The sequence below is a fragment of the Sitodiplosis mosellana genome, unplaced genomic scaffold, assembly GCF_009176505.1.
Source record: "Sitodiplosis mosellana isolate CC-2019 unplaced genomic scaffold, AAFC_SMos_1.0 Smas_scaffold_1, whole genome shotgun sequence".
NCBI classification, from domain to species: domain Eukaryota; kingdom Metazoa; phylum Arthropoda; class Insecta; order Diptera; family Cecidomyiidae; genus Sitodiplosis; species Sitodiplosis mosellana.
In genome coordinates this window covers 11,174,664-11,194,935 of record NW_022595244.1, presented here as the reverse complement: position 1 = coordinate 11,194,935, position 20,272 = coordinate 11,174,664, and the positions used below count along the sequence as shown (strand labels likewise).

Genomic DNA, 20,272 nt, shown 5'->3' with positions numbered 1-20,272 from the left:
CTGACCCACTGACCATGATTCGACGTGGACGTGAATTGAAATGCTAAAACGACAAAGGGAAATGATTTCAGCTAGAATGCTTCTTTAATAATAATAATAAAATGAAGCAAAAAAAAAACGAGATATGATTATCCGTGATTCGTTCATCATATGGAAATGCTTACACGGACGCCATTAGTCAATCGTATAATTTCTTTGTTCTTATTGTTGGTTGGCTCTCTTTTTCAACCATTCGTAAATGATTATATCGCGCTCGCGCGCTACGCGCACCGGTTACATTGTGCATATTAAGTATGGTTCTATTTTGGCCTGACTTGGTGGCTGTGGATATATATGTGTGTCGGAGCCCGATGAAGTAGTCGGCCACATGTAATGAGGCAAACAAACTGTGATGCTTGATGGAAGACTGCACGAATTACAATTTAATTCTCTCTCTCTCTCTCTCTCTCTCGCTCTTCTTTTTTTGTTCATAAACAATCAAACCTCGTTAGGTGAACATACCGACGATGATCGTATCAGAATGTTCTACTTACAATTGTCGTTTTGCATTTCGATTCACTCGTTAATCCGATTTCGTTTTTACACGCCAAACTTGCAAATTCTGATCACGAAATTGAATGCTTTCATTTACGACCAAGAACAAAAAAAAATTGTTTACGCTTTCGATAGAGAGTCAATTTTCAATATGTTGTGATGGTGAGCTCGAATGAGCCAGTGGAATTGAAGCAATATTTTTTCGAATGGTTTTACCTCGTTCTGTTTCTCTATCTGCCGTCAAACTGAAAATAAGCTCGATTTAAATAAATTCGAGTGTATCCAGTACTCCAGTCAAGTTTCTCCCGGCTGCCAAGTTGGATGATGTGGGCACACTGGCATATGTGCTCAACATGAACATGAACGTGACATTGATATATAAGAAACAGCCGTAGAATCGTTCTTACTTTTCAATTTCATTATGTATGGCATGGTGAGTGCACTAGCGAATGTGTGTGTGTGTGTGTGTGTGAGTGCGCGGGCTCCAGCACCAGCGCGAGTGCAAACAGTTAGGCAACATATCAATTGCATGCATCGCTGTGCAAGCCAAGAACCGACACTGGATTTAGGTCAAATGTATCGCTCAAAAACCGTTAGCCGCCGTTGAAATGACATTTGCAGTTCTTTCAGTTGCATGCAAAAAGAACAAGTTTACAGCGACGCGTTAGTCTCTTTCCATTGACACCATTGAATCAGATTAAAACCACTGCATGAGAATAGAAAATTATTATCAATCGAATGAAATATACGTAGTGAGAGATGGCACATCATTTTCTTTTCGTCTTTTTTTTCATGAGAAATAAGACGATCCTGTTTGAACCCAATCAATTGGAACCTTTTTTTCAAATATCGTGATACGTTTCGGTTTTTGGATGCAATGCAAACGATCGTTGTTAAGTATGATACTTTAAAAACCGCGTCAATGTAATCTCACATTGACACATTGGCATTTCGGATATAAACGAACAAATGCAAATTGACAGTAGAGAAAACGCATTCGAATAAATTAATTCAATAACATTGTGGAGAGTGATGCGGAAAAATAGAGAGTACGATGGTAATTGATTATTTTCAGGAGGAAAACCAAAGTTTCGCGGCTCCGCAAGAGTGTTGGGATATTGATGCAAAGAACATTATTGAATCAGAAGCATTTCATTCTGAATAATCTCAAATAAAATTGAAAACCATTTAAGAAAGCACGGATCCAAAAAAGGAAGATCCTTTGAAAAATTCGAAAAATATGCAACAGCAGTAACCCAAAAGCAGCCAGTAAACGAAACGGACAACAACGTCAAAAGACATCAGTTACAAAAGGTTCAAATCCAAACACATCCGAACCAAAACCGTCAAAGAACAAGAAAAACATGAAGAAATACAAATGCAACTTCGAACGATGTGGTGAAATGATCAGTTCGAATCATTGTTGCTATGATAAGTCGAAGCATATTGGTGCTCACTTTGATGTGATATATGTATGTATACCAAAATTTCCGACCAAATCTCAGATTCTGATACACATTTAGAACAAAAGCATCATAAGCTTCCGCACCTCACAGAACAAAATTTTATGTGCCGCAAAACATTTCGTTCAAAGCTTCTGTTGCAGATACATAACTATGGTCATACCGGCAAAAAGCCATGAAATCCTTGTGTAATTCAATTGAAAATCAAAACTCCTGAATACTTTAGTGAACGTACTTTAGGCATGACACACGCTTGACATTTGAAATAAAAACAAGAGACGAATTGATTTGACAGAACCGAAATTTTTTGTAAACAAACTCATCTCAGCTTATCAAACATTTCAATAAAATCATGGAAATTCTGCATTTCCCAAGACACCATCGAGGTTTGTCATCTTTATTTCTTTTCAGCTTTTTTATTATCACTGTTTTTTTCGTTTACGCAATTTCGAATCAAAATCTTTGATACAAATTCTTCTGACTTTCAGCTGAAACCGGCAATCTAAAGTGCGAATTCTGTTCGCAGATATTCCAAATGTTTGCAGATAAAAATGCGCATATTTTGAGTCACTTTTCGAAGGAAAATTGCATGAAATGTGATCAAGATTTAATTCGTATCGGCGAAAATTTATATGTATTACACAGTACAGTTACGTGTATAGCATCAAAACCTAAGCGAAAAAAGAAAAAGAAATCAAAAGAGCTGAAAAAAAATCTGGATGCCGACCGAAAATCTGAAAATACTGAATTTAGTGCGTATGATGAGCAAAATAGTTGTAGTTTGGGAGATTTTGAAGTAATGCTAGACACAGAAGAATCAGTAAATCCACTGATTGGACCTGAAAACGTAGAGGTGAATGTTGTGATTGAAAAAGAAAACGAAGAAATTGATGAAAAACAGAATGAAATAGCAAAACCAGTCGATGAAAAAAATCGAAACGAAAAGATTCAATCTAGAATGTGTTTGTCTGTGGAAAAGCAGAAAAGAAAACGGAATGAGAAGAGCAACGATATATTTTTCAAGTGTGAATACGATGGATGTGACAAATTGATTCGAAAGAGTAACAAACGGCAGCACATGACAACGCACACAGATGAGCGATTTGAATGTGATATATGCCATAGTTCATTGGCGTCGAAAAATGGACTGAGAGCGCATTTCTATCTGCATTTCCCGAAAAAAGAGCTGAAGTGCACGATTTGTGGTTTGACGTACAGAAGTGAATCGAGTCTAAGTCAACATGTCCGGTTCGTGCACAATAAGGAGCCAAAACGGTTCATTTGTAATGTTTGTGGAAGAGCATTGAGAAAGAGTCATTTGTTGAAGGAACACATTAACAAGCATAACGGGGAAAAACCTTTCGATTGCCCGTATGATGGCTGCGAAAAGCGATTCTACACAAAGACACACAGAAAAGAGCATTTGCGAAGTCACACTGGGTAATTTAATATATTAATCTATAAAAAAAGATCTATTATACAAAAATTAATGAATTTAGCGAACGACCGTATAAATGCTCGATGGAAGGATGCTACCGTCAATTTGCCTACGCAATCGACTTTAAACGACACAAATTCAAAGCTCATGGTATTTACGCAAATAAATTCCCGTGCCCGATTTGCTCCAAGATCTTCCCTGAGAATATGCTGCTCAAAAAACACCTAAAATCACACGAAATCAACTATTCTTAACGTAGACTTTGTATGCGAACGGAATATGAATATTCAAAATAAATGTGAAAGCTATATTTTAAACGAATCGTTCTTTTATTCATGAAAACAAAGTGAAAAGTTCTGTTGTTTGGTCGGGAAGAAAGCATTCTACATCAATTAAATGGGCCCTTTCATGCGATTCTCGAATGCATCACTGAGTGAAAGCACAAAATGAGTTCTTTGTTCTGCATTAATTCGCTTTTGTAGCGTAGCGTTGAACAGGTTTACACATGCCGTTCTCTCGACCGCTGGTCAATCATCATGCACTTCGCTTGAGCCTTCGCTGTATAATTCAATTTCAGTAATTTGAGAACACCATAAACAGTCTTCCTAACTTGTTTGGAATGATTAAATCACATCCAATCGCATAGATCCATACGAAATCCACCATGATCATTTCAGAACTGATCAAAAAATGTTGCTAACCGTTTATCATCGTTGCATTTTTGCTATCATGTTTGATATTTTAATTGGGCGATGCACGCTATCTAATGAACCATTTTGCGGCAAACATTTCGCGATAACAAGTGGCGATTATCGTTGGATTAAACTTCGTGTCAAATTGCATGGAACCCGCCCGATCAATGAAAACAACAAATTAATCAAAATGTTCTCTCTCTCTCGCTCCGCACTTGTGTGCATGCACACATGTTGTGTTCTGAATGTTGCGCACATAATGCGGTATAGCTCTTTCAAAATTGTGTGACTATGATGATGATGATTGCAAACGCCGAAACCGAAACGCGCCAAAAGAATTAAAAGAATGCAATTACATATAATAGAGTTGAAACTTATTAACGGTAAATGCGCAAGATCATGCCATTGAATTTTCTACACGCTGGAACCATGCACGCGCGCATAACTATTGTTTAATTGCATCAATTGCATTGCGCTCCTCGTTCGTATCGTTCTATCCGCGCTCGCGCAATGTTATCGAATCGCTTTGCGTGATTTCAAGACACCGTATGTACATTGTACATGGCGCGCAACAATTTTCTTGACTCAGGCGGGCTCAGACTGAATTAAGATGTAACTATGTGCGCAAAAAGAAAACTGAAGAAAGCTATGTTACGCCTAAATTGCCGTGATTTCTAATCTCTAATCATAAAAGCCGGGTTTGGTGCAGAGAGTATTGTTGCGTATGTCGAGCGGGTGCACGCGCACATAGATCATAAAAGATATACGATGCACGGTGAGGTGAATATCATATCGATTGCAAAATTTAATGCGAAAGCAAAATCGAAATGACCCGACTCGTAGCCACGCAAAAGACCGCATTCATTTTTTCGACATCAAAACAAATGTCCGTTTTAACGAGCATCCAATTTAAAGGCCGCAAAGAATTTATGATTAATTCACGCAACGTTATGCAATATACTACATATGAACCCGTGAGCATAAAAACGTCTTAAAAAAAATCGCCGATCAAAACGTAACATAGATTTGTCGGCGTAACATACCAGTGTACAATTTGTTCCGAATTGAACGAGTAACAAATAGGTGTTTCGCTTTGTTCGGCGACGTTTTTATAAGTCGTTTTTATGCTCACTGGTTCATATATGAGAAATTTTTGAGCAGAACACACATTTTTTTCTTCCGGTGACTGATCCGCAGACCGGCCGACTCTTCCGCGATTACCACCAAGCGGTAAACTGTTTATTTAGCATAACAAAAAGTCTAGCTTATTAAGTTACATTTCTTTGTTAGTTTTCTTATCTTAGTCTTTACATTTCTTTGTTGGCATGAACAAAATCCACATTTGAATCAATAGAAGAAAATCTTCGTCAACGGAAATTAAGCTGAGAAACAATCATTGCATAAAATACAGAACCAATACTACAACTCGGTAATTGGAAGCTAAGTGTAATATTTCTTCATGTTTATGATGATTTCGTTTCACAACTGCAACTTAGTAAAATATATCACGCAAACGTCAATTGGGATCTCTGGAGGTTTTAAAGAGGAAGCAAACTATTCTTAGAAACTAGAAATAGTAGTATAACTTTAACGCCTTTCAACAGAACTCAATACCATTATCGCTTTATTCATCTTATTATTATAGGTAGAAGCCAGAGAGTTGTAAACAGCGAAACATAAATAGAAACGTAAGTAAAATTGTCTGTTTTTTTTTGTTGGGTGTAAAGCTCCCGAAATTATGCTATCACCCAAGCGAAGGGACGAAGCTATAACAGAGATGGCGCTGCTATTCACAAAGAACGCACAAATGGTTTACGTAGTCACACAATAAGTACCAAATCAAACCACCGTGTACTTAATTGATATGGAACATTATCTCTTCCACAGTAAAATAATGTGAATTAAATCAAACGCATGCATTTCTCGACAATCAAAAATATTATTTTCAAAAAGAAAAAATTCAAAATAAAATGCCAAACTTATGATTTTTCCTCGAAAAGATAACGACAAACCATTTGCACGAAAAACAACAGATATTTTAATTTGATAAAATGTGTGTATGTGTGGTGGCGCTACACATCAAATAAATACATTTGAAAATGCTTTCTCTTCGAAGAAGAAGAAGAAGTAGTAGGAGAGGACGGCGAGGAGCGAGAAAAAATAATGAAGCTATCAGAACTGTCAGTGCACAACAAACATAAAGTGACGTTTATGTGAAAAATTTCTCTCTCTCGCATTTAATATTTTTTTTTTAATCTTTTCGTTCGTGTGGTGGCCGAAAAATAAATTATCTCATCGCAAATAAAAACGCGGTCACATTGGGTGTTAGTTTGCGTGTAACGCAAAAGAAATACTGTTTTTTCCTCTGGTTTTTGGTACCCAGAGCATGCAACAGTATACACTGCAAACGAATCAAGGGAAACTATTACAAGGAGGAATGTATGTGATTCAATTGAATAACGGCGAACAACATTATGTCCAAGCAACGTCGGCCGTGTTATCGTCGGCAACGCCGACCGCCACCGCAATCACCATCAATCCAACCGATCAGTTGCAAACGCAAACATATTTACAGCAAAACACATTGGGACAAACAATACAAACGGTGCAACCGCATGAGGCAGCCGTCATACAACAACAGAACGATTCGTTCCAAGATATACTCGACTATATTCAGCATTTATATACCGAATTGGCGAAAGAGAAGGCCATAAGACATTATATTTGCCTGTTTTGTACACAAGATTTTAACGATTTACGCTCATTACTGCGGCACACATCATTTTCACATCGAACGAAAATTCTCGATGGCACCATTAGTCTGGAACAGGATTTTGAGGCGCTTATTCGTAAAAAAATCCAAGCAAAGGAGCAACAGAGTCAAAATCAACAGCTTTATCAGTGTGTGCAGTGTCAACAGATGTTCAATTCATTGGAAATCATATCGGAACATTTGACCCATTGCCAACCGCCTTCGGCGACAATCACAAACGTTGTGCCATCTTCCAACAGTGCTTCGTATCAACAAGGGAAAACTACTTCCACCGAACTGGTCAATACTTCCGCAAATAAATCACACGTCGCAGCCGATCAATATATCCCATATGGATGTGCACAATGTAAGAGATCAACACCACACTCATTGGAATTGAGTAAAATAAAAATATTATTCCAAATTTTATTCTTTTTTATCTGAATTCAGGTGGCCGACGATATCACACAATCAGAGATCTAATGGTTCATATGCGAACTTGTCAAGATGAGACATTTTACGATGCGGCCCATCATTTGCAAAACAAAAATTGGGTGGAAGCACCGAAAAATCAACACATTGTTATCAATGAAGAAGCCACAAATGTTGTACTGAAAACGACTGGCCTTTGGCTTATGCCCGAACCGCCCGGCCAACAAATCGGGACTGAAGCGCTACGCGGTTTCTGGGTAATGCCATCGTCAACCAGCGAGTATATCGAAGAGCAAATAAGACAACAGCAAGAAAAAATACGCATCGAACAGGAACAGAAACGAATTCAAGAAGAGCAAGAGGAACAGGCGCGTTTGCGACGCGAAGAAGAGGAACGGCAACAATTATTGATTCAGCGTCAAATTCTCGAGCAACAGCAAAAATTGCGATTGCAACAACAGTTGGATGAACAACAAAAGCAGCAAATGCTATTGCAACAACAGCTGCAACGTCAAACTCAATCGGTTGTGCAAACGATATCGTCTGTTCCGAATACGGTGCCCATAGTCAAGTCATCGCCAACGGCGGTAATCAGTCATCAAAGTCAATCAAATATTCAAGCTCAACGTCCCCATTCAGTGGCCACTACAAACACAATCATCGTATTGAATGATGAGCAAATCTTCAGTCAATCGGGCAGCGATACAGCATTGCGGTGCATTCAAACCAGCGATGGGTCATATCATGTCATCGGAAATGTTGATTTAAATGAGCGACAAGTGACAAATACAACATCGGTAATTGCACACACATCGCCGACAATAGAATCGACCCCACCACCACCACCACCACCGTCATCGTCGTCATCGTCTTCAGGGGCATCTGGACGAAAACGGCGCGGTCGTGCACCCAAACAAAACAATACATATACTCAACAACAGAATGACAGCGATCTTATAACTTTGGAGAATGTTTATCAACCGCCCGAGCCAACAACCGTGACAGCAAATAAAGTGACCAACTCAAAGCGGAGGCGTGGTGCACAACAAACCATAGACAACACACCGTCGGCCAATTCGATTGATTCGAATCAAACGGTCATACAAAATGTCGATGCAATCGACATTCCACCGCAGCAATTTTATCTTGCCTACAATGACAATGGAGTGCTCGTACCTATCGAAACGACCTCAACATTGGCAATGAAAAACGATTCACAAGGCAATGCCGTTGATTTATCGCAGGAACAATACATTATTGAAGATTTGGATGCCTCGCGAAAGGCACAACAGAAGAGTGCTCGAAATAAATCATCATCATCCAGTAGGGTGCAGTCACAGATGCCACCAACGCCATCACAACCGTCAACGACTGCTACCACTAGCACTGTAACTGCAGCTACAAATCCAGCCAGAGTGATTGTGCCCGATTCGAATGCCAGTGATTTATCTGCCTATAACATTGACGACCTATCACATTTGGACAAACCGATCACATCGGAGAAGCCATCGACTCCGATTAAGCCATTGAAAACAAAGCCGCAATTCATGGACAGTTTCTTTTCGTTCCTCATGAATCGCGAATCAAATAAATTATGAGTGTTAAAGTGAGCTTCGATCGTTCCAGCCTCCGATTGAAGCCACTTTAAAAAAACAAACGAAACAAAGACAAAGTTCATGACTTTATTTTAATTTTTATCCCTCAAACTATTTTTTTAATCTTCGATTCTGTCAATGAAATGTAAGCCTACATATATATATGCATAAATGAGGACTTGAACAACATTTGACAAAATTTTTACATACACAAAGAGTACGTGATGAACTTATGCTGGAAACAAAAACAATGTTCTATACAAATATATATAAAATTATGATGGTGAAAAAAACACTTTTGAAATTATGTAGAGTTTATATTTTTATCCGAATTTCGATTCGCTTTACAAATTATTTTGAGGTTAGTATTTGAGTTGACTTGTAATGTTTGTCGAGCGAAACAAAACATTCATGTTGTTTGTAAAAAAAAAACCGAAGCAAATAAATAAAATCATACAAATCCCGAATGAAAAATTGTGTTTGAATGAGTCGCTAATGAATGGGCTAATTTGAGCCGAAGTATATTTGAAGCAACACTTTGCAATACATTTCATTGATTCACACTGATGTAGATGGAATGAAATGGTTGCAAATAAATATTTTTGGTGAATGAAACGAAATTGATATTGAACGAATTTTTGTTGTGATTTCTAGGCGGGAAATGTGTTTTGTTTACGTTTTTAACAAAATTTTACCGCAATCACAGACGACCCAAACAATATATCATGAGTATTGTAATTGGATAAAATATAAATTTTGGCAAATTAAAACAAAATCATTGAATAATTTGCACATTTCCCTTCAGTGTTCAATCGAACATCATCGCATTGCTCCATTGTATTAAAAGCAACCATGAATTAAAGTGAATTTTTGGAATAATGTCACAAAATCGAGAAAATCCCGATAAAAAGTTCGTATTGTTTGGTTCAACCTGTCGCTATACGACATTTCGGTTCGTTTTTATATTGCCATGTAACTCTTTGTATTTGTGATTGACATGGAAATATGTGCGCGCATATCGTTCGTTCATTCGTTCGGGCCAGCACAGTTAAGGCTTGACTACACTCATGATCCGTTCGAATACGTATTGCCATCGTTGTGTGTGTTTTGTTATTATTGTTGTTCGACAGTGGGGCCGTTAGTTGTTATTGACATGTGTGTATGGTGTGAATACACACATTTTTTTTGACATACACAAATCAATCGCGGTCTTGGTTTTCAATTTGCTACATTAGTTGAAGTTGGATGGTTTCAAAACACCGTGAAACATATCACAGTGACAAGATGATATCCTCTGAAGGTAATCAAAGTACAACTGTATATCCGATGGGTATTTTTCCGGCTGCGACTGCTGCTACTCAATTAATAACCTGTGCTGAGCAATCATCAACGTCGATGGGAAAAGTGGTACGCGTTCGTCCAAACATTTACGTTTTTGTTTGCGATTTTTGCCAGTCAGAACATAAAACTATCGATAGTTTTCTACGACATTCTGAAGGACATTTTCAACGTGAATCACCCGCTACAACAGCACGCACTGCACGATCTCAGCGCGCCACAACACAAATTCATTCCGGTTGTTTGTCACCAGCACAGTTGATTCAACCAGAACCCATTACCAATGGAAATGGCCACATTCCGTTCAATGGATATCCATCGTATCAAAGCCCATCAAGCACATCATACAACTTGGACGCACCCGCGATCGACATCACTGCCAGTCCATCGCGCGATTCAGACGACTACATCGAAGAAGTGTACGAAATCATTGACTTGGGCTATGATCCGGACGGTAATAAATATCCGATGGCCGAAAAAGCCACTATTGTGGGTACAACAACGAATGGCAATACAAAACAACCGCAAAATGGACGAAAACCAACCGAGAAAAAGGAAAAAACATTAAGTTGCCCATTTTGTTACAAGAAATATACACATGACAGATCTCTGAGGCGCCACAAAGCCAATGTACACACGGATATTTTATCAAAGCTAATTACATTCAAAAAGTCATTCAAATGTTCATTGTGCGATACGAAATTTCCAAGAACAAACAAACCAGACGCTGAACTGCATATGGTCAAACATTTCAAACGTTCTGCATCGACAAAGAAATCACCGAAAAAATAATTCGACGGAAAGCCGGACGGAAGCATATCAAGTACAAAGGGAATTTCACAACCAACTTTTCAAATTTTACATGCAGAAATTTAAGAATGTAGTAGCATAGGAAAATTCATACCGAAAATAATACTATATCTAAATTAAGAAAACATACCATTAAATCAATAAAATTTTATTCGAAAATAAAAACAAAACATTATTATTGTATACATTCAAAATGCATTAAAGGTGTTGCTGTTGCTGATGCTGCTGTTGTTGTTGTTGTTGCTCGCTCATTGTGTGAACCGCACTTAATTCGAACATCGAAAGCGCACAACAAGAGAGAAACCAACCATTGTTCGCTTCGTTCCGAAAAAAAACTTTTTTCTGCTATCTGTCAAACGATGTGTATGTCAATTGGATATATAAGTGGCTACTAATAAAAAAAACACACAAGCCCACAGAGTTTATTGTTTGTGTTTTCCATCATTGTTCAAAAAAAGCAATCGCTGTTCATTTAATTGAGCAGATTGTAAGCAAAAAAAAATTGGTAAAACAAAAACAAAAAACACAAAACTAAAGCTATTGGCGTAAAATGAATCGAACCGAAAGTGTTTTTACACAAGATGGATTATCGTCTACTGTAGATACTTCGGACAAACTAAAATTGGGTGAATTTTTTTATCTTCGTAGGAATAATCGATATTCGTTAATTTGCGTGCATTGTTTCCAAGAGTTTGATCAAGAGCGTTTTGCTGAGTTTACCGTTCACATTGAACAGCATTTGTTACGGATTTGGGGTATTCAAGTGAAACCGATGAAAATGGAAAATCCAACTGGAACCGGAGCAGCACTCCCATTGCCACCGCACGCTGGTGCGTACGCAGCAGCAGCAGCAGCAAACGATTTGTCATTGTTTAAAAATGAATTTGGTGGGCCAACGAATGCGGGCGAATTACCGCAATATTTTTACAATGGTTACAATCCGGCAAACGGTTGGTTTCAATCCGATAATAATCAGCAATCGTCGTCGGCGGCGGCCAATCAGGCCGATATGAATTGCCGCAAAAATACGAACAATTCACAACAATACGAAGACGAGTTCAATGCATTGAAACGATCATTCAATGAACCCATGTTTGTTATCAACGATACGCCCGAAGTGAGACAATTGTCGCAATACCTGGCCGAAAGTTATCCGATTGAAAAACGCGCCGGCCAATACAAATGTCCTCTTTGCGAAAAACTGGTATGATAATCTTTAGATAAATAATAGTAGTCAAATTGAATGCATGTGCATATTCCGTGATCAGCGACATTTAGTTTGCTCCAAAATGCCTTATGCATTCGAAGAAAAATATAAAAAAATCTCGAGAATATATTTAGATTAAAGGCGCCGAATAATTGTGGGGATTTTTTTTATTATTCTTATATTGTTCTTGAGGCCTTCATGTCTTTAATTTTACATTTGGTCTGATTCCAACACCCGTTTTCGTACGCATTTGATAAGTGAAAAATGACTTATTGTTTTTATAGAATTCCAATCATGATATCTCTGGAATTCAGGCCAAATATTGGGAATCCATGGATCAGCCCAAATTTTACGAGGTTTTAGTTTAAAGCCATCAAATTTCCGGATGTTTTTGAGGAGTTACGCCCCAGTTTATTTTGTCTTTTTCGACATATTTCGATGCAGAAATACTATTTTTGATGAAAAAAAACCAGTTTCTTATGAATTTTAATCTAACTTGATTCTTAAGTCTTTTTCTATACATTTGTCTAGCATAAGACATTGTGGAATAAACCAAATTACATACGCATATCACGAATAATAATCATGTAAAAATTGATCAAAACCAAATCGAAATTTGATCAAAATGTTTAAAAATCACATTTTTGTATCCAATATAGTTTAATGGCTCGGCATTGGCACGTCGTCACGTGTACACGCACAGCGTTGATAAAGTGTTTGCTTGTGGCACATGCCAGCGTAAATTTTCGCACGCTAGACATCTACGCGACCACATCAGGACAAAGCATGGCAATCCAGCCAATCTTCCGGAGCGACCGACAAACCGTGGTTCTTCCTCCAGCAGCAACAATCGATCTTCTTATGATATATCCAATGTATCTCACTCTCTTGGAAACCATTTTATGAATGTATCAGGCGGTGGACATTCAATGGTATTGACTGGTGAGGCTGGGAGTACGTCATTTCAGCAGGAATTCGATGCACTTCAAGCATTGTACAAGGACAACAAGTCAATCATAGTAAATGATTTGCCGGAAATTCGTGAAATTTCGCAATATCTCATGCCGAACTATGAATTCTCGAAGATAAACGATCAGGTGATGTGCCCACTATGTGATGGCACATTCAATTCAAAATCAACGGTACGCAGACACCTCACAAACCATTTGCGTATCAAAATGTTCCGCTGCGGGCAGTGCGAAAGAGAGTTCCGTCACGCAAGACATTGCCAGGAGCACATCAAATCGAAGCATCATTCAAATTTTTATGACGGCAGTAGCTCAAGCACCGAACACAAGGCCGGCGGCCGAAACAAACCCGTTGCCATTAAATCAGAACCATACGAAACAAATAAAAAAATCGAATGCTACATTTGCCATACGAAATTCAAGCGTCGCAGCAATTTAAAAACCGCCGCCGGATCATATGCCGGTGATTCGAATTGCTGCAATGCTTGCAACAAGAATTTAGCCAGACGTCCGACAATGATGAATATGCGCATACCGATTGTTGACGATAAAAATGCTGTGCGCCATTTGGCGCGACCAGATGAACCGAAGCACAAGTGCGATGTGTGCCACGAGTCATTCAATCGTGCCGATAAATTGCTTAACCATCGACGCACTCACAAAGAACCGATGAAATTCTATTGCAAATTCTGTAATCTTGGATTCATGGATCAAAAAACCTATGCAACACATGAAATGCAACACGCCAAGCCGTCGTATGCACACGACGATCGAAGGAAACCAGAAATACCAAACCCAATTCACATGTCGATGGTCGGCATGCCGATCCAGTGAATTATTTAAAATAATCTATTAGTTTTCTTCATTTCAATAATCGACTGAAACAGAACAAAGAATAAAAAATACAGAAATAACAGCAACACGACAACAACACACCTAACGAAACCGCAAGAAAATTTCAAGAACAAAAACAAGTGAAACGATCAAATCGTTTGAATTAGAGATTGAGGTTCATTTATCCAGTTATTTATATTTAAAACAAAGAAGAAGAAAAAAAAATCATATTTGACTCTCCCATGACGTATTTCGTAGCAACAGTCCCCGAATTATGATTATTATTAATACTATAAACGAATACTTCAAACAGTAGCAGTAACAACAAAATGCATCTCTCAAAATGCAATGAGTTCAAAGAATCAGGAACAAAAAAAACACAAACAAAAACAACAACAACAACAACAAAACAAAACCCTCTTAGTGTTAAACCATCTGACTTAAGAATTTAGTAATTTTTTTGTTCGTAATTTAATATTCACGTTTTTTCACACAACATTTATCGATGAATTATTATGATATGTAATTTTCATTCAATCATTCATTCATTTTCAATCAGCATATTTACCAATAAGCACCGTTTTCTAGATCTAGCTTCCAACAGAGAAACAAACAATCAAGACACAGAGACAAAAAAACATCTTTAGATGCCATTAATTAGTTGTTTTTTTTTTCGTGAGAAAAGAGAGAGAGTGAATCAATCATATTAAATTATTTTCAAACTTAAGCGATTAGACGATAAGATATTTAGATGCCTCAATAGTTCTCCTGTTTATTTTTCTTTCTTCTTCGTTCTCGTGAGACAAAAAGCTAAAATAGTACATTTAAAAGCGATAGTAGACACATTTTATTTCTCGAGTGTAATTTTTTTCATGGATTTGTTTTTTGTCATTTTTTATTTTTTTTTGTTTAACAAAATAAAATGGCTTGAATAAAAATTTCAAATGTAAAAATAAAAAAAAAATATTCAAAGTGTTTGTTTTTTTTTCAATTCATTCATTTATTTCGAAACGCAATTGGAGATTAGTTGATTGTTGGTTGGGTGTTTGGTGTTGTGGAAACCGGCCTTAATCAGAACAACTTATTCTACGTAATGTTTGACAGATTCAATTTCAGCAGATTCACGTATACACACAAATTCTGTTGACACAATAGCAAGCACTGATGTTGCTCCGCATTTGTGAGCATCAAATTTAGATTTTAGAAGTTTTCTTGAGTTAAAAGAAAAGTTTTGAGTTGAAGACCAATTTATAACATTGAAAAACGGAATAGTGGAAAATTGGCACGTAAAAAATGGATGACTTTGAGTCGGTTTACCTACAGGACGAGTATGGTAGTGGTAATCCGAAGCGGCTTTGTCCCCTGGATCGTTTGAAAATTGGCGAAGTGTTTCAAGTGCGACAAAATCAATTTGTCTTCGCTTGCATCCATTGTACACAGGAATTTCAGCAATTTGCTCGATTTACCGCCCACATACAGAGTCATTACAACAGCGCGCTACAGTGGATGGGTACACCACAAAATGAATCGTATGAAATGCCCGTCGAACAACCAACACCGGCCGTCGCAAGTATTGAAAATGTTGAATGGCTGTTCAGTGATTCAAGCAACGATTCGACGTGTGGTGAGGAAGACAACGATGACGATGTGCACGAGTTGATCGACATCGAGTGTAAAGTAAATATTCGTGAAGATGACAACGACACGGAAATGTTGAACGAGGAAGATTCCTGTGGTTTGAATGAACCAACAACATCACTAGAGACGTGTTTCAAACTAAAGCATCCACTGATTCGTGTGAAAGACACATCAGACACACGTAAATTATTGCCGTATTTTTCGAAAAAGTTTACTTCCAAACGCACCGCCGATGATCAACGCTTCAAGTGTCCGATGTGTGATTTTTTGGCCAACAACAAGGCAAATTTCCGAAGGCACATTTTTACACATTCAGAAATGAAGATATTTTCATGTAAGCTATGCAACAAAGATTTCAGCCAACCGAGCGATATTTTGGGTCACATTGAACAAAAGCACAACGATGTGGCCGTGTTGACGGAACGTCAGCCGAAAAAATTGAAAATTGAAAAATTTGGGAGCGGCGGTGGCGTTATCAATCCATCATCAAATTTACTCATCGCGCCAAAGATGAAAATGAACGCAAAAATGCTGTACAGCGCTGGAGTAAATGGTGATAAAAGCCGATCGCAGTGTTTACTTTGTTTCAAAACTTTCTCCAGACCGAATGGCATTGTAAAACACATGAAGACACATACACAGGAGAAGAATTATCAGTGCTTTACATGCGGCGCACAATTTAGTCGGTCTGACCATTTGAATCGTCATATGCTGATACACGAAGAACCCAAGTTCAAATGCGATATATGTGACATGTCATTTAGACGCTCCGATAAAATGCTGATACATCGACGAAAACATCCAGAGGCGATGAATTACACCTGTGAAAAATGCGGTCTCGGATTTATGGAATTAACGTCAATTAAAACCCATGTGAATTTCCACTGCAAAGGAAAGCCAGATATTAACGAATCACAAACCGATAGTTTCGGTGATCAAACGGCTGAATTGAAAATTGAACGACATTCGGGAGGAAATACGGCAGCGGTACAATTCGACAGCGGTCCAAGCGCTGTTAATTATCTCAACGAATCATGAGATTAAATTTATTGCACACATTCAAACGAACAAATTCTAATGTTTAGATATTTTTGTATTAATATATGTGAACGAACTCATTATTTGCCAGATTTTTTTAACAGAAATTAGGGAATAAAGAAGGGAGAAAAAACACACATTCATAACAAACATTTTTTGTATCATTTCTTCTTGGGATGCGTTGTACGTTTTTCGTATTGCGCTAACATATATATACACGTAAATGTCAGAAATTGCAGTATTCGTAAGGTTTGACAGCTCCATCAACCGATTTTTATTTACTTAAACAAACACCGAACGACGATGGGTTTTCGTTGTTTGAATTAATTCACTGTAGAAAAAAGCAATTAGTTAAAAAAAACAGAAAAAATGAATCAAATCGAGGATATATTTTTTGAGAGTGATTTTTCGGCGAGTCAACCTCCGCCACAACAGAATAGCCGGATAAAAATGGGTGAAGTGTTTCAGTTGCCAAATGAACGATATGCACTGGTATGCATTCATTGTTCCGAAGAATTTCAATATTTTTCCGAGTTCACTCTGCACGTTCAGGACCATTTGTCGCGATTGAAACCACCACAAAAAGATGATTCACAACAGACAGCTGATTTTAACAAAGAGGAAAGTGAAATCGATGGAAACAAACAAGACACAACAATCGAATCAAGAACAATTACGCAAGAGCCAAAAGTGATTGAAAGCATTGAAAAAATAGCAGCAGCAAAAGGAGGCTCAAGCAATTTGAAGGAAGACGATGATTATTCCGATGATGATTTTAATAATTTCCTGGACGTCGGCATGGACGAAGACGACGATAACAATCAAGACGAAGAGGAGCAATCAACATCAACTGACACAAAAGAAACAGTATTAAGGTCCATTAGGAAAACCAAATCGATCGAAAAGCCAAAATTGACAAAACGACAGTATAAAAAGCGAATAAAGCCAAATGCAGTGACTGATGTGTACGAAGAATTGCTGGCCAAATATGTGAATTCCGCAGAAGATCCAATGGACCCCGTGAAATTTGAAATATTCAAAGCTGACAAAGTGGATGGACTCTTCCCGTGCAGTATAAAAGATACACCTGAAGTTCGAATGTTGGCCTCATTTTCGGTGCATTCGTATAAATTCGAAAAACTCGGCAAAGAATATTTGTGCCCTGTGTGCAAATCAACACACCCAAATCCAGCCTCCGTTCGACGCCATATATTCACACATGTAAAAGAGCGTGTCCTTCTGTGTGGCTTTTGCCCGGAGAAATTTCGTGCCATACGATATTTGCGCGGTCATCTGAAACAAAAGCATCACAACGAGTCACGGTCATTTGAATGTTTCCTGTGCCACAAGGAATTCACACATCAGCAGTTCCGTGCGATGAAAGACCACATTCAATCGCATCAATTTGCCAATTTGCACTGTATGCTGTGCTATAAGAAATTCAAGCAATATCGTTTCTATCAACTGCACATGATGAACATTCATCCGCAAGGCATTTGTTTGAAGAATGAAAGTCAGCAGACGCAACAAGAGCCAATCGATTACCATGAGAAACCGGTGATCACAACGTACGAATGCTATTTGTGCCGAAAGGATTTCCGGGAGCGTCGATTGTTGAGGAGTCATATGAAATTGCACGTTCAACAGCCACGGTTGTGTTTAGTGTGTGGCATTTTCTGTAGCAGTGCCACTTCGTTGAGTCGTCACATGAAACTCCACGATTCTGACGAAACAAAGTCACAGCATTTGTGTAATATATGTGGCAAAGGCTTTAAAATCAGACAGTATTTGCTGCGCCACAATCGGAAAGAGCATCAATTGTGGGCCGATAATCAAGAGCCAATTTGTCAAATTTGCGGCGCATACTTTGATAAGAAGAGTTTACTGCATGCACACATGAAGACACATCCATTCGAAGAGACGCGCAATTTTATTTGCAGTATTTGTAATCATGCGGCGAGAAATGCGTATAATCTGCGTAGGCATATGCAAACGCACAGCAACGATCGATCGTTTGAATGTTCGATTTGTAAAAAAAGGTACGGTGGTTAAGTACACTTCCGTCAAAGGTTCCGAAAAAGAGAGAATTTATTAGTAATTTCTTCTTAATTTCTTTTTTTTTCTTTGAATTGTTAGGTTCCATCCACGCTATGCTAAGGATCACATGAAATCACACACAGAATCTCGGAAACATAAATGCCCTGACTGTGGTAAGAAATTCAAACGAAAATACGCATTGAAACAGCATAGTTTTCAACATGGTGGTGCACCTGAGCATAAATGTGACATTTGCGGGCGTGCCTTCGCACGAACTGATAAATTATTACGACATCGGCGAAGGCATGGGATTCCGCTAAATTATCATTGCAAAATTTGCCTCAAGGGATTCATTTCGCAGAAATCGTATTTGCTACATGAGTCAAGTCACATGAAATCATCCGAAACCGCCGTTGTCGAAGTGAAACCAGAACTTTTACCAACGCATTGAAATTTATCTGTTATTATTTCCTCAATGAGAAAGAAAAATATATGAAATAAAGTTGAAAATGTTCAAAAAAAATATCACAAAATTCACATTTTGTTTTATCAATTTATTTCGACTGTTGGGCATTCATATAAAATTAAAACACGTTCGATTTGTTCAACTGTTACATGAATACTGATTTTAACAAGTTCCTCTTACAACGTACGCAGTTTTGACTTAAAACTAAAAATGCTACGTTGGTGGTTATTTTGAAAGAATGTAAGTGAATGAACGTCAACTAATGAAGTGAACTTTGATCAAATAAATAAGAAATGATAATGAATACCGAGTTGCGATAGCATTTCTTTTTGTCTCAATTAAATTTTGATAGCATTTTTTTCAGCAAATACGGAAAATCTAACAAATCACAATTACACAATGCAGAATAATAAACGTTAAGTAATTTTGGTGGCTGCGTTGTGGTTTTCATAGTGGCACCACCTCAACTTTATTGAACGACTCGTAAAATTCCCCCATCACTCTCTAGTTGTTTTTTTCACGTTCGCATGCAGCCGAAACGAGAGCTCGACTCCTGTACAATCGCATGTGGAGTGTACCACCGTAGCGCCCGGTTTCAACGGTGGTTAAGTACATGGATATTGCAAGCAGCACCACAGTCGATCGTTGAATATGGTGCAAACAACAACAATGATTTCGTCGATATTTTTGCGAGATTTTTAATCATCGTCTTCATTGAGTTTGTGTACGTTTGCAATTAAATGTGAAGCAAATAACATCGATATTAAGTTCACTTTGTAATTATAAGAATTTTAAATCAACAATTGAATTAGTGTTCAATAAAGAGGAAAATGAACCTGAAAGTAACAACTCATTTATCGCATTAAACACCAATGAAATCATTAGTAAAAGTGTGAAATGAGGTGCTAGTAAACACGATGACTCCATAGAATGTGGTTATTTTTTCATTGTGAAGAATAATTAACTGCTTGGTTTTGAATCAGAATTTTGTTATGTTTATACTCAAAATTGAAGCGTTTTTGTGGTTTTG

The 20,272-nt window shown here is 37.8% G+C and overlaps 5 protein-coding genes across 6 annotated transcripts in view; all 5 read left to right on the top strand.

Annotated features, from left to right (window-relative positions):
* LOC129566323 (uncharacterized) overlaps positions 1–20,272 on the top strand; it is a 30,161-nt gene that overhangs the window by 4,882 nt on the left and 5,007 nt on the right. For both annotated transcript variants that reach the window (XM_055442271.1, XM_055442184.1), the window contains exon 2: positions 5,773–5,815. The gene's annotated coding sequence lies outside the window, so the exon portion shown is untranslated. The remainder of the gene's footprint in view (positions 1–5,772; positions 5,816–20,272) is intronic.
* Positions 2,300–3,831, top strand: LOC129566429 (zinc finger protein 510-like). The gene is made up of 3 exons (XM_055442403.1): positions 2,300–2,383; positions 2,486–3,437; positions 3,497–3,831. Exons 1-3 carry the CDS (start codon positions 2,350–2,352, stop codon positions 3,687–3,689), a joined length of 1,179 nt encoding a protein of 392 aa, XP_055298378.1. The 5' UTR covers positions 2,300–2,349; the 3' UTR covers positions 3,690–3,831.
* LOC129566127 (putative mediator of RNA polymerase II transcription subunit 26) lies at positions 6,011–9,380 on the top strand. The gene is made up of 2 exons (XM_055441794.1): positions 6,011–7,246; positions 7,330–9,380. Exons 1-2 carry the CDS (start codon positions 6,514–6,516, stop codon positions 8,907–8,909), a joined length of 2,313 nt encoding a protein of 770 aa, XP_055297769.1. The 5' UTR covers positions 6,011–6,513; the 3' UTR covers positions 8,910–9,380.
* Positions 11,421–16,878, top strand: LOC129579570 (zinc finger protein 43-like). The gene is made up of 3 exons (XM_055469723.1): positions 11,421–12,258; positions 12,921–14,059; positions 15,356–16,878. Exons 1-3 carry the CDS (start codon positions 11,605–11,607, stop codon positions 16,737–16,739), a joined length of 3,177 nt encoding a protein of 1,058 aa, XP_055325698.1. The 5' UTR covers positions 11,421–11,604; the 3' UTR covers positions 16,740–16,878.
* Positions 16,883–19,309, top strand: LOC129566179 (PR domain zinc finger protein 5-like). The gene is made up of 2 exons (XM_055441931.1): positions 16,883–18,778; positions 18,876–19,309. The coding sequence occupies exons 1-2, from the start codon at positions 17,109–17,111 to the stop codon at positions 19,225–19,227; spliced, it is 2,022 nt and encodes a 673-aa protein (XP_055297906.1). The 5' UTR covers positions 16,883–17,108; the 3' UTR covers positions 19,228–19,309.